Raw genomic sequence first — 12,500 nt, forward strand, 5'->3', positions numbered from 1 at the left:
TGATGTCTTCTTTCTTTTTCTTCTTTTTCTTTTTCTACTTTCTCTTTCTTTCTTATTTTTTTTTTTTTTTCTTTTTTTTCGTTTTCTTTTTTTCTTTTTCTTTTTGTACCGTCGCTAAAGCACTTTGGAAAACGTACCGACAAAGGAAAGTCCGCATCATCGAGGACCTTCAACAGGCTTTCCAAGGAGGTCTCCGAAATCTTTTCGTTATTTGCTCTGTAAGCTGGTTTTAAGAGTTTTTCGGTGCTCTTCACGAAAGGTCTTCTTTCTTTTCTCCGTCATCTCTTCGAGCGTCATTTCTTTATTCAATTTTTTTTTTTCCACGAACGAAAAAGAAATCAACCGACGTGTGCAAAATTAAAAATTTTGAAAAAGTTTTATTTCTTGTAGAAATTAAAAAGATCAACATAGACATATGTTTAAGCACATATACATATTTTAGATATATATTAGATATACATTAGATACATATTTTTTAATGATAAATTTAAATTTATCAGGTATATGTAAATAGTATATGTTCTATGTTACATCATGTGTGTGTGTATATATATATAAATTTTTGATGATTTTTGATAAAAATATATATAAATATTTATTTAATATATAAATACATAATTAAATATAAATATTTAAATTAACTAAAAAATAATTATTTTATTTAATAATTAAATAATTAATAACATGTAATAAATTATAAAATATAATTATTATTTTATAAAAATATTTACAATAATTGTTTATGTTACTGGGTAATTAAATATTAATTCAAACTGATTAATAGTTAATTATATATATATATATAACTAATATATATAACATTTATGAATGTTTTAATATTCACGTACATGTGTGTTCCACTTTTTTTTTATTTTCTTTTTTTTTTATAATCATGAACCATCAATTGTGTTTAGATCTTTGTCCTAATATGTTCTATATAAGATTTTACAATAAAACTGAAAGAAAAGAGAAAAGTATCTCAATACATTGAAAGTCTCTAGAGTTTTTGCAAATCTTATAAATTGTAAATCTTACAAATCGTTCTTTTTTTTTTCTTTTTTCTTTTTTTTTTTTTAGTCGCGTGTTAGATTACCATTTCAAGTTTGATATAGCATAACGTGTTTCGATGAATATTAAAATCTAAAACGATAACGGGACTTTTAAAAATTCGATAGAAAGGAGCAGTCGGCTTTCCTTTTGGTTTATTGTTGCTCCGGAAATCGCAAGAGATACTTCGCAAGGCGTTCTTCGTTACGACACCGACGTCCTGCGCGAGCTCGTTCGTTCAAATGTTTTGCGTTATTCGTGCCTAACATATTTAAACCGACATTTCCTAATACAAGCCATTCGACCGTAAGCGTCTATAATCAATTCTAATATGCCTTAGGACTTGATGACCCTTCTCTACGCATAGCTATGCGAACTAAGTTTTCTACTGATTAAGTATTCAACGTGAATTTTTTGTCTAATTTATTAGACTCCCCTCTTCTTCAACCTCATCCCTCCTCCGTCTTCTCCTCTCCACCACTTTCCTTGTCAGCTTGAACCTCTTGCTCGTTCGAATTTTTGCCGGTTAAAACCAAAATGGTAAGCTGAATTTGGGAACTTCGTTTCGAGACTCGGACACTCCTAAATTCGATTTAATTTAACAGGCCGAAATTCGAATCGATATTTCGATTCAAAACGTCTTGTCAGCTTAACCTCGTACGATCGGACGTTTGCCGAATGAAACCGAAATGGAAACTTTAATTTGGTAAGTTTCTGCTGAGAATCGAATACGTTTCTCTTAATTTGATTAAATTCAAACGATGAGATTTTTAGAATCGATATTTCGATTGAAATCTAGCCGCTAATCGTGCGAATGTTTTTCTATCATACAATAAATATACAATTTTAAATCTTTTTAAATGTATACACTTTTGTGTATTTCGTGTTTGACATGTTAAATGAAAAAAATCCAAGGGATTTATCGTTTCTTTACAAGAGATAAAAGCTTTCGGTTTCTAAGAAATAGACACTTAACTTCCTTTATCGTTCGGTTTACTGTTACCTCTAATCAGAAGGAGCTCACCGAGTTGGAACGTTACTTCCAGCAGAAACGTTCCTTTAAAATCTCTGCATCTTGGATCTCTGGACTGGATGTTACTCGCACTTTCTATTAATCACGTGCTTGATTTATATCTCGTTTATTTTCAGAAAATTAATTATACTCTTAATACTATGAAAACAACGATGCTGTTTTACTAATCAACTATCTTCCGTTCGATTATCATTCGTTAGTACTAATTAGTATTCATAGAAATAATGTTCATATTATCTTTGATTTTTTTTTTTTTTTTTTTTTTTTTTTTTTTTTTTTTTTTTTTATTAAATTTTATATTCGACAATCGTATTATCGTTTCGTCAATAATAATTCGTACGAGCTATGCTCTGCCTAGCGTAATGCCGCTTTGAATGGTACGAGGAGGATAATCCTGCTATCATTATAGTAAAACCTTGAAGGGAAACGATCGGCATCGACGGATGTAACGAATGTCATCCGGACACGGTAACTTGCCAATCGTAATCCATGTTATATCGTATTATGACCGATTAGAAAACATACGACGGAGTTGGTTGCTCGCGTGCGGAGGTCAGACGAGATTAGGTAGGGAGAGAGAAAAGAGATTAGAAACTAGAAGTTGTACGACGTTTTCCGACAATACGTCGAATCATGTCCATATATTTACTTTTCCTCAATCGTACAAGAGAATATCGATAACGATTCAAAGTAATATATATATATATATATATATATATATATATATATATATATATATATATATATATAACAATAATATATTAATTTATTTTATTTGTTTAATTAACTTTCCTCATTATATTTCGATCGTATAAATTCCAATAGAAATGAAATGATCGAATAAAAAATATAGCTTACATCGTATCTTTCTTTCTTCGTAATCATAAATTTTCATTAATAAGTAGCTAAACTTCTTTGTCTTTTCTGAACATTATTTTTGATTTTTAGAGATTTATTATTTTTTTTTTTCTTTTTTTTTTTTCTTTGCTTAAAGGCGAATCGAAACGAGCTGGTAGTATAAGAAACAATTATTAACTATATTTAAAGTAACGACGCTAAGCTACAAGAAGGAGAGTATATTTCGCGTAATTGCTTCAACGATGTGCTGCCGGTGGTTTTGATAATTGCTTCTTCTAACAGTGGGAGGTCTCCCTCGAGTTGCCAGTGTTCCTTTAAGCGTTACAAATAAATCATCGTGCAGGATATTTTAAATAGTGAACTTATCTCCTCTCTGGTGAACCGTTAGAACAGCACGTTTCTCTATTTCGCCTTTGATTGGCTAGGTTTACTTCTCTCTTTTCCTAATCCTCACTCTCTGTTCTCCTTTTTTTTTTCTTTCCTCGTCCTTTTCCTCCTCTCCGTCCTCCTCCTCCTCCTTCTCTTTATTCTCCATCTTCTTCTTCTCTTGCTTCTTGCCTTTTCTCTTTCTCTACTATTCTAAGGCGACCTTGAGTCTAGGAAACGATTAGAGCCGTGCCTTCCTGCTCACCATCTATTTCTGGTATCATGAATTAGATCTCTTAGATTCGTTCGTCTTGGCTACCATCGTTCGGAATTTGTATTTATTAACGAATTGCCTATTAAATCGATACGGCACATAATTAATTTTTTTTTTTATATGAATAGAAGTAGTAACAATATCAAAGTAGGAATAGTAGAGCTTCATCTGCTTTACATTTTCTAGTTTCATTAGAACTATTCTCTATGATTCATATAGCGTTAAACATTATAACGAGATAACGATGTATATCGATGCTAATATATTTACAAGCTTTCTCAGGAAAAAAAAGGGCCCGGTGAAAGTCCATACTATAATATAACACAAATGACTTCGTTAATTAATTACTCTTTCAACGTGATTTCGAGACATTTACAAGTATAGAAAAGTCTTATATATATATATATATATATACATATATATGTTGTAATTAAGGTTGCTAAAGGGAGATTTAAATAATTATCGATTTAAAAGCGTTGGAAATGGAATTTAGGTCGTGGAAGAAAAGCTTTTTGATAGCTGTGAAACGATAATTTGCAAGTAAGAGAATCATGGTTGGAATGGGCAGCCTTAAGATGATCGCGTCACGGAAGAGAGTCAACGACGTCGCGTGCGTTTGCTCGAACGTTAATATATTAGTTACGGGAGCGATAGTCCACGACGACGACAACGACGAATGAACGTGTTAATAAATAACGTTCTTGGAAGATCGGCTTACTGAGTAGCGATGTCGTAAATCGATGATTAAATAAACTTATGCCATGCTTGAATGCTTTGACACGAATGAGAAAGGCAAGTTCCTCTTTGAGAGGACTGACTTATTTATTCGATTTGCCTATCTTTCTCTTTCTCTCTCTCTCTCTCTCTCTCTCTCTCTCTTTTTCTTTCTCTATTTATCTCTATTTGTTTATTTTTCTTTTTAAATTTCTTTATCTCCCTTTTCTTAATTTTTTCAAAGACAATGTTGTTTCTAACGAGTCCGGGATAGGATTAAAATTTCTACAATTTTATCTTAATTAATACTACTCTCTCGTTATTACGAAAAAATATCATCGTTTTACTGATTTATTACGTTACGTTTTTTAATCGATTTATATCGCGCGATCGAACCATTTAAGGGAGTAACGCTTTTGAATTTTGACTTTCACCGATCGAAAGACTTTTTCTTTTCCAGACCAGGGAAAGTTTCGATCGTTTCCACGAGTTTTTCGATCACGATAAAAACGAATAATATAGATGGGACTGATTTAATATTTATACGATTTCTATCTTTGATTAAAAAAAAAAAAAAAAAAAAAAAATAAGATATAGGTAGATAAAGATATAGTTACGAGACAAATTGCTTCATAAAAATACTTTTTCGATTTGAATATTTCGATAAAAATACGAGAGATAGGATGAAGATGTAAATGAGAAACTATGAAAAATTATTACTTATATTTCACAATAAATTATATAATATATATTTATATATATATATATATATATATATATATATATATATATATATATGTCGAATTATCGATAAACAATAATTATTGGGTAATAATCGCAAGTCCGTATAATTTGAAAGATATCCCGATATAAATTGAATGAAATATCGATCGGATAAAAAAATCGATCAACTATTCTCTATACTCAATATATATTCTTATTAATAAAAGTTATCAATACGTGTATGTATGTGTATCATTCGTAAAGAAACTATCGTTTATATCGTATATCAAAATTTCGTTTTGATGTATAATAGACTGAATGACGTCACGATTCGAAACGAATGCCCGGGTATACGCCGATGAGGAGTAGGAGTTTAGCATCGTGGAACGAAGTCGGACTCGTGTAAAGTAAAAGTCAAGGAACGGTTCTATTGTTGGAGATCGCTCGAGATCTTTCAACGTTGAGAGTACGCGCGACCCAGAGAGAATTCGGAGCGAGTGCGAGTCGACTCTTGCCGCGTTCCGTTAGCCGCGTGAGTGCGCGAATACACACACACACACATACACACATATGTATATATATATATATACATGTATATATATATATATATATATATATATATATATGAGATGAGCCAGCCGGTCATCATACATATATACAGTCAGTGGATGGAACAGGTTTCGAGAGAGGCTTTCGCTCCTCTCGCAGAAGATATGCCCTCAATGGTCTCATCGCCATCCTCTCCGATCTTTACCACTTCTTCTATTCATTCACCGTTTTCACCGAACATTTTATGATCGACGATGATCACCAAGAAATCCTCATTCTCTTGATAGATTTGTCAGAAGCAATATTACGCGTAATATACAGAGTTAGAAGTTTCTATCTCGAAAGTTTCTAATTAATAGATTACGTTTCTTTTGTCGCAGATATATGACCGGTTAGATATATTTTTATTTGAATGAATTATTAAATATATCTGTTTTATGTCGATGATAAAAATAATTGACATAATTGATTCTTTTTAATTAAATTTGAAGAAGTTGTCAATTTTTCCAATGAAAAATTATTAATCCTTTACGTATTACGTTTCTATACACGACAGATTCGCCGAAGGAATATTAACCATTATATGACATTATGTTTCTTTTATAGATATAATTGTTCCATTAAATAAATATAATTATGAATTATTAAATATACTTACATTACGTCTATGGTAAAAACTGATAACACATAATCGAATCTTTTACCACTTACTGTTGAGCAATTGTCAATTTTTAATGAATGTTACTATTCCCTTTTAATAATACGCTCCCGTATTCACGATAGATTCGTTAAAAGGGTTATTATACATTCTATAATATCATATTACTTTTTACAGTTTTTGTAATTCTTCCATTAAAGAAATATTGTCATGAATTAATTGAATTTATCTATGTTATATCGATTGAATGAAAAGGAATGAATTAATCAAATCCTTTGACATAGTTTTAAGTTATCATCAATTTTTCATGAAGACTTAGTACGCGTCTCATATATAAGTAAAAATCGTATTTTCATCGGTTGGCGAACATCCTTCGTAAAGAGATCCTGCGGATCGATTTAAGGTTCAATAGCGAACCGGTGGAATGCGGTCTCTCGAGTTCGGCGCGCGTGGAACGAGCCGGTCGCTCGTACTTCTTCTTCTTCTTCTTCTTCTTCATCTTCTTCTTCTTCTTCTTCTTCATCATCTTCTTCTTCTTCTTCTTCTTCTTCTTCTTCTTCTTTTTCTTCTTCTTCTTCTTCTTGGTGTACCTTCGCGGTAGAAGATAAGAATAACAGACTTATAGGTGACTATACAAACGGTCGAAATTTCAACGTGGAAAAAAGGAGAATAGCTTCGTCTTTGAACTCGTTTGGGTTCGTTTGGTCGAAATCTTTCTTGTACTTCATTCTAGTGGTAAAACCTATGAAAAAGTACGAAAGATCGAAGCGGAACGAAGGTTGAAGACCGCTTTAGAACGTCGGAAACCTGTTCAAAGATCGAAGACACGGCCGTTCCGGCTACATCTGGCGGCCGGATCGGAACGTTGAAAACCTGTTCCATACCGAGCTATGTCGTGTGTACGTAATGGAATGTTGAGCGTAAAGTCGAAATTCTCGTAATCGGAAACGTTCTTGGATTCTCGTTTATCCGTCTTAGTGGTGCGCATCGAACGTGAACGAACGGAAGAGAAGGAAAGCTCTTCTTTTGCTCTTTCCTTTTTCTTCTTCTTCGTCTATTTCTTCTTCGATGCATTTATGTTTTGCTTTTGTCGTCTCTGTCGAAAATATCCGTTCTTGTTTGAAATATCCGTCATGTTTCAAAAATATCATCCGACTTGATTGACGTTTCGATCCAAACGAAAAAGTGTTTAGAAATTTGATTCTCTCATTTCGGTATGGTAGAAAGTAATTGTTGCTTTTTCTTTTTTTTTTTTTTTTCTTTTTTCTTTTTTTCTCTCGATCTGGCGATACCATCATCAAATAAAGAGGATAAATCTGCATGAAGATATAAGTCAAAAATGTTCAGTGACATTTTCTTTTCCTACGAAATTTTATTTCCGAAAACATCGATGTTGAAGATTTTTCGTTGAAGATTTATCTAATGATTTATGATTTCCAAATACTAACTTAAATGTTTAAATTTGATTACTTTTAATCATAAAAATGATCTTTCGTTTGACGACTCTTCTATTTACTGTTACTATTCAAAGTCATTTACACAACGCCGAATATGTCAAATCAGTATTACGGAGTTTTATTCTCTACGCCGAGTGTATGTTTACTTATGCGCATTCATCCGTGAGACTCTTAACAGTACGTCATTGTGCTTTGGATTCAATTGGTTAAGTAGGAACAAAAAATATTAATCTTTAATATTACCCTTTCAAATTGAATTATTAGACTATGAACCTAATTAAATGGATATCGATATGGAAAAAAAAATCAAGATATAAATACGAGTTTATTCCCATAAAAGATCATGATCATAAAATTTCCATTTAAATGAAATTGTTTTCATCTTCGTTCATATTGTAAAGATTTTATCGCAATATATTCTGGGATTTCCAAAAACTCACAGTGATATTTGAATTCTCGTTTAATTGGACGGATTATCGAAATGACCATAACTCATATTGATTAATTCACTTTTTTATATATTGTAGAGACACGCGCGTAAACTAATTAATGCAATTTGCGCGGTAAAATAGCAAGGAGAAAACGAGATAGTAGTAATAGATATACTTTTACAACATAAATTTTTTTTAACCTCTGTCATTACCCTTTCATTTACGATAATCTAGATTGGATGTTAATACGCAGGTGTATAAGGGTCTGGACATCGTTACCGCCAAGGTGACCAAGGAAGAAAAGCAAATGGCGGTTCATCACATGCTGGACATCGTTGATCCTCTCACCTATTTTTCCGTCATCGACTTCAGGGATATGGTGCTACCGATTGTAATCTATTCTCATATATTTTCTATATATTTTTCTTATTTTATTTTTTCTTTTTTTATTCGAGGAAGAAACAAAACTTTCGACAATTTTCTTTATATTATCAATGATTTTTAGAATGATCGCATGATCTAAAATTTCTTTCTTTCTTTTTTTTTTTTTTTTTTCTTTTTTTGTTCCTTCCACAATACAACCTCCTCCTCCCTCGAATGGCATCGTAGATAAAGAAATCCGAACGAAGCCGAATTTTTTCCAATAATAAAAAAGTAAGAAAGACCTTGATATTTTGCATAATTAAATAGCCATGGTCTTTCTTAATAATTTTCGTAAAGAAGTATAAATTATCCTTCGATTTATAGAAATATTATTAAAGTTACGATTTGTTCCAATGATATTAAATATACTATTTAAATACCTTATTAAAATAAATTGCATCGTTAAAAGTAAACTTGATGCTGCGTAGCGATCATTAATTGAATGATCGCAAAATGTAACTAAGAGGTTTCAATAACTCGAGAGACGACGCAGCAGTATTAACGATCTTTTAATTAATACATTTTATTTATTTATTTGCTTGTTTTCTCTTTCTTTTCTTTTCTCATACGTCACTTCGATTTTTCTTTCCCTAATCATGAATCTTTATCATTTTGTCGCTCACATTAAATCGATTACGATCATTATTTCTTTCGATCGATACAGGTGGACGATTTACTATTGAAGAAGAAGATGCCGATCGTCGTTGGTGGTACGAATTATTACATAGAGTCTGTACTTTGGAAAATACTCGTTTCGAAAGCGAAGAAAAATTCTCAAAACGAGATGGATCAAACGAAAATGATTTTAAGCGATAACGACAAGAAAAATAGAGATGAGAACACACAGGAAACGTTGGAAAGAAGTGAAACGGAAGACGAGTCTTCGCCTTCAAAGAAGATGAAGATCGACGGGTGGACGAGCGAGGAGACGAACGAGGTGCTATATCGTAGATTGGCCGAAATTGATCCGGAAATGGCACAGCGACTTCATCCTAATAATAGACGGAAGGTTATAAGGTGAGTGACATTTTCGTTCGTCTGCACGTAACATCGTTTCGATTGATATTTCTTTCGAGTGATAGATAAGTACATAGATCGGCGTAGATATATGTAGTTAAAAAAAAAAAAAAAAAAAAGAAAGAAAGAAAGAAAAACAAAAAAAAAATTAGAGCCCGATGTGTGTGTATTAGTCGATAAAGAAAAAGAATGTAATCGTTATTATCTCTTTTCGAAGGTTCTTAAATAGATCATAAACTTTAACATGATTTTAACTTGATTTCGATAATCGAGATTATATATCTATTGATTATTTTTTAAATTACGTCTTTTTTCATGTCAGTGAAGTAGAAGAGCCACGTGTGAGAATTTATAATATGAGCATATGAGAAATACGTATATACTTGGTGGTATTGATAAAATTCCATGCCATTTAAAAAGCGTTATTGGATTTGTACTAATTACGTCTCAGCGGTAATTACATCTCTGCGAATCGATTTTTATTGTAACTCTATAAATTAACGTACACTTTTTTATGTTAATTTTTATTTAACGACCTTCGAAAATAAATCGCAACGAAGTTCATTTTATACGATTAGCGTTTATTCCTAAATTCGTAAATTTTATGGGATTGTAAAATCTTGTTTCTTGTTTGATCATAAGTTATTCTACATCCGATTGAATTCACTCGAAGTAATTTTTTTTTTTTTTTTTAACTTTGTTGATTTACCTTTGAGATGATTTAAAACAAAAAAAAAATTGATCTATTTATATATTTATAACGTAACTCACTTGCATTTAACAGAATAGATCGGATATTGTCCTTGATATGGATAAACAAGGTCCGTGAACTGGCTAATTCCGTGCGCCATTGTTCCACACAATTGAATAATTAATCGGACGATTACTATTGTGAAAGAAAACTTGTATCCAGTTAAACCGAGCTTATATTAACTGATATCAAAGTCGTTGCGTTTCTATAGACCATTAAATATTTATGACTTCGAATTGGTTGGATTCAATCGGGTAGATTGTAATTCGATTTCGAATATCAAAATGCAGTAAATGAAATTTCAATAATTTTATCCCATAAATACATTTGTTAATACATATAAGCACATATCTATATAATTTAGTTTATTGTTTTAATTTAACGGCATATCTTGGTGAAAATTTATTTTTTAAATACCTCGGGCGATGAGTCTTTTTTTATACTTCTTTTATCATTTTCAAATCTATTATAGATTTTGGACGATAATGATAAAAGAACACGTTATACAATTGTGTACGATCAAGCTAGTTAATTTCCAATCAATATAAACATCTCATCTTATCTTTTCACAAAATTCTATTGCAGTTTCTATTGAAACTTTCTTTTTTTTTTTTCTTTTAAAAGTAATCTCGAGATATCTATTTAGATTATCAAATTTATAGACGAATTATTAGCAAATATCTCTTATCTCTCGTTGTTCATAGATTAGTAATATTTTCAGGGTAGATCGAGCAGAGACAAGTTATCGAAAATGATTATTTGCGCCTTTCAAATTAAAAGATTTTTTACGAACGAATAGTTCTATCTTTTGATATTCATACTTTGATATGCACATGTCTTCTTACATGTATAGTGTAGATGAATATAAACGTTGTTAAAGAGGCGAAAGTCTTTCGTGTAATAGTTTCTCGCACGATCACGCATAAGATATATACTCCTTGATAACGATCGTGCTTTACGATAATGATCGACGACCATGGTCGAAGTGTCGAACTTCTCCTTCGTTATACATTCGAAACGGGATAGAAACGAGGTCGATTCTCTTATTTTCATCTTGGGAAACGTACCAATTTTGCGATTCATCTGCAGACTAAGTTTCGAATTATACGATACGGTACGCGCGGATTAATTGTAGGCTGTCGGCAGTCGGTAAATATCGCTTTCTTTGTATCTACGTGCTTCATACTCAATATTCGATAAACTCTAGATAGATATAATTGATATATCGCGATAATGTTACATGTTATTACAATAAAAACTTTCCCGTCAGAAAACAGGGAGCGTATACCTAATATGCATATATCTTTCGTAATTATTTATTTCTATTTTTTTATATTCATTTTACATTCACAAAATACGATACTTGTAATTGTTTGCTAAAGTATCTTTTTACGTTATATATGCAGATATAATATATGTTTTTATTTCGTATTGATATATGTAAAACAAGGAAGAATATCAAGGGGGGAAAAAAAAAAGAAATAAAAATGAAAGAAAAAGGATATTTAATGATAGAAAAATAAAATGAGACCGATCGTTCGTATCTATTTCATTAAAAAAAAAAAAAAAAAAACATCTTTTAGATTTAAATGAAACATATTTAAAATATTTTACCATAAGCGTGTATACGTTTTCTTTTAAATTGAAAGATAAACAAAAGAGCAAATGAAATTAATTTCGTACTTGAAAGGAACTCTTTCAAATTTGATCGATGAAAGTTTGTAAGTAGAATCCATCGTGATGCTCGACGTTGACCAATTAGGCCGTCGAAAAGCCGGTTGTTGCATTTCGACGTGGGCCACGCGCTTTCACAATAAGATTTTGTGGGTTTCTTTTCGCAGCTGGCATACAGTTACATATATAAATTTACGTACACCAATGTAGAACTAACTTATTTTCACGTTGGAGAATAGAAAAGATGGTCGACTCAAAGGATGGTCAACAGTCGACTAAAATTGGGATAGGTCAGGATCTTTGCGTGTAAACGAGAAAGCCAAAGGACTAGGACAGCTGCGAACCTTTTCTCCTTTTATTAGTATTTCCTTCTTCTTTTTTTTTTTTTTTCTATCATTTTTCTTTTACACACACACACATACATACTCACGACACACTTTTGTCCGACAGATGTATCGAGATCTTGTTCCTTTTAACATATTTTATGATTAATGCGAGTCACCGTTGTTACTAATTTTAACTTTA

At 31.5% G+C, this 12,500-nt stretch overlaps 1 protein-coding gene across 7 annotated transcripts in view; it reads left to right on the top strand.

Moving 5' to 3' along the window:
* Positions 1 to 12,500, top strand: part of LOC124953443 (tRNA dimethylallyltransferase) — a 103,222-nt gene that overhangs the window by 23,931 nt on the left and 66,791 nt on the right. For 4 of the 7 annotated variants that reach the window (XM_047504879.1, XM_047504821.1, XM_047504831.1 and 1 more), the window contains exons 3-4: positions 8,364 to 8,501; positions 9,198 to 9,550. In XM_047504879.1, coding sequence (XP_047360835.1) covers positions 8,364 to 8,501; positions 9,198 to 9,550 — 491 coding nt within the window. Of the gene's footprint in view, positions 1 to 6,999; positions 7,890 to 8,344; positions 8,502 to 9,197; positions 9,551 to 12,500 lie in introns of those variants that run through there. The other 3 variants (XM_047504861.1, XM_047504870.1, XM_047504851.1) reach the window with 3 other exon arrangements.

Source organism: Vespa velutina, chromosome 1 (genome assembly GCF_912470025.1).
Source record: "Vespa velutina chromosome 1, iVesVel2.1, whole genome shotgun sequence".
Lineage (NCBI taxonomy): Eukaryota > Metazoa > Arthropoda > Insecta > Hymenoptera > Vespidae > Vespa > Vespa velutina.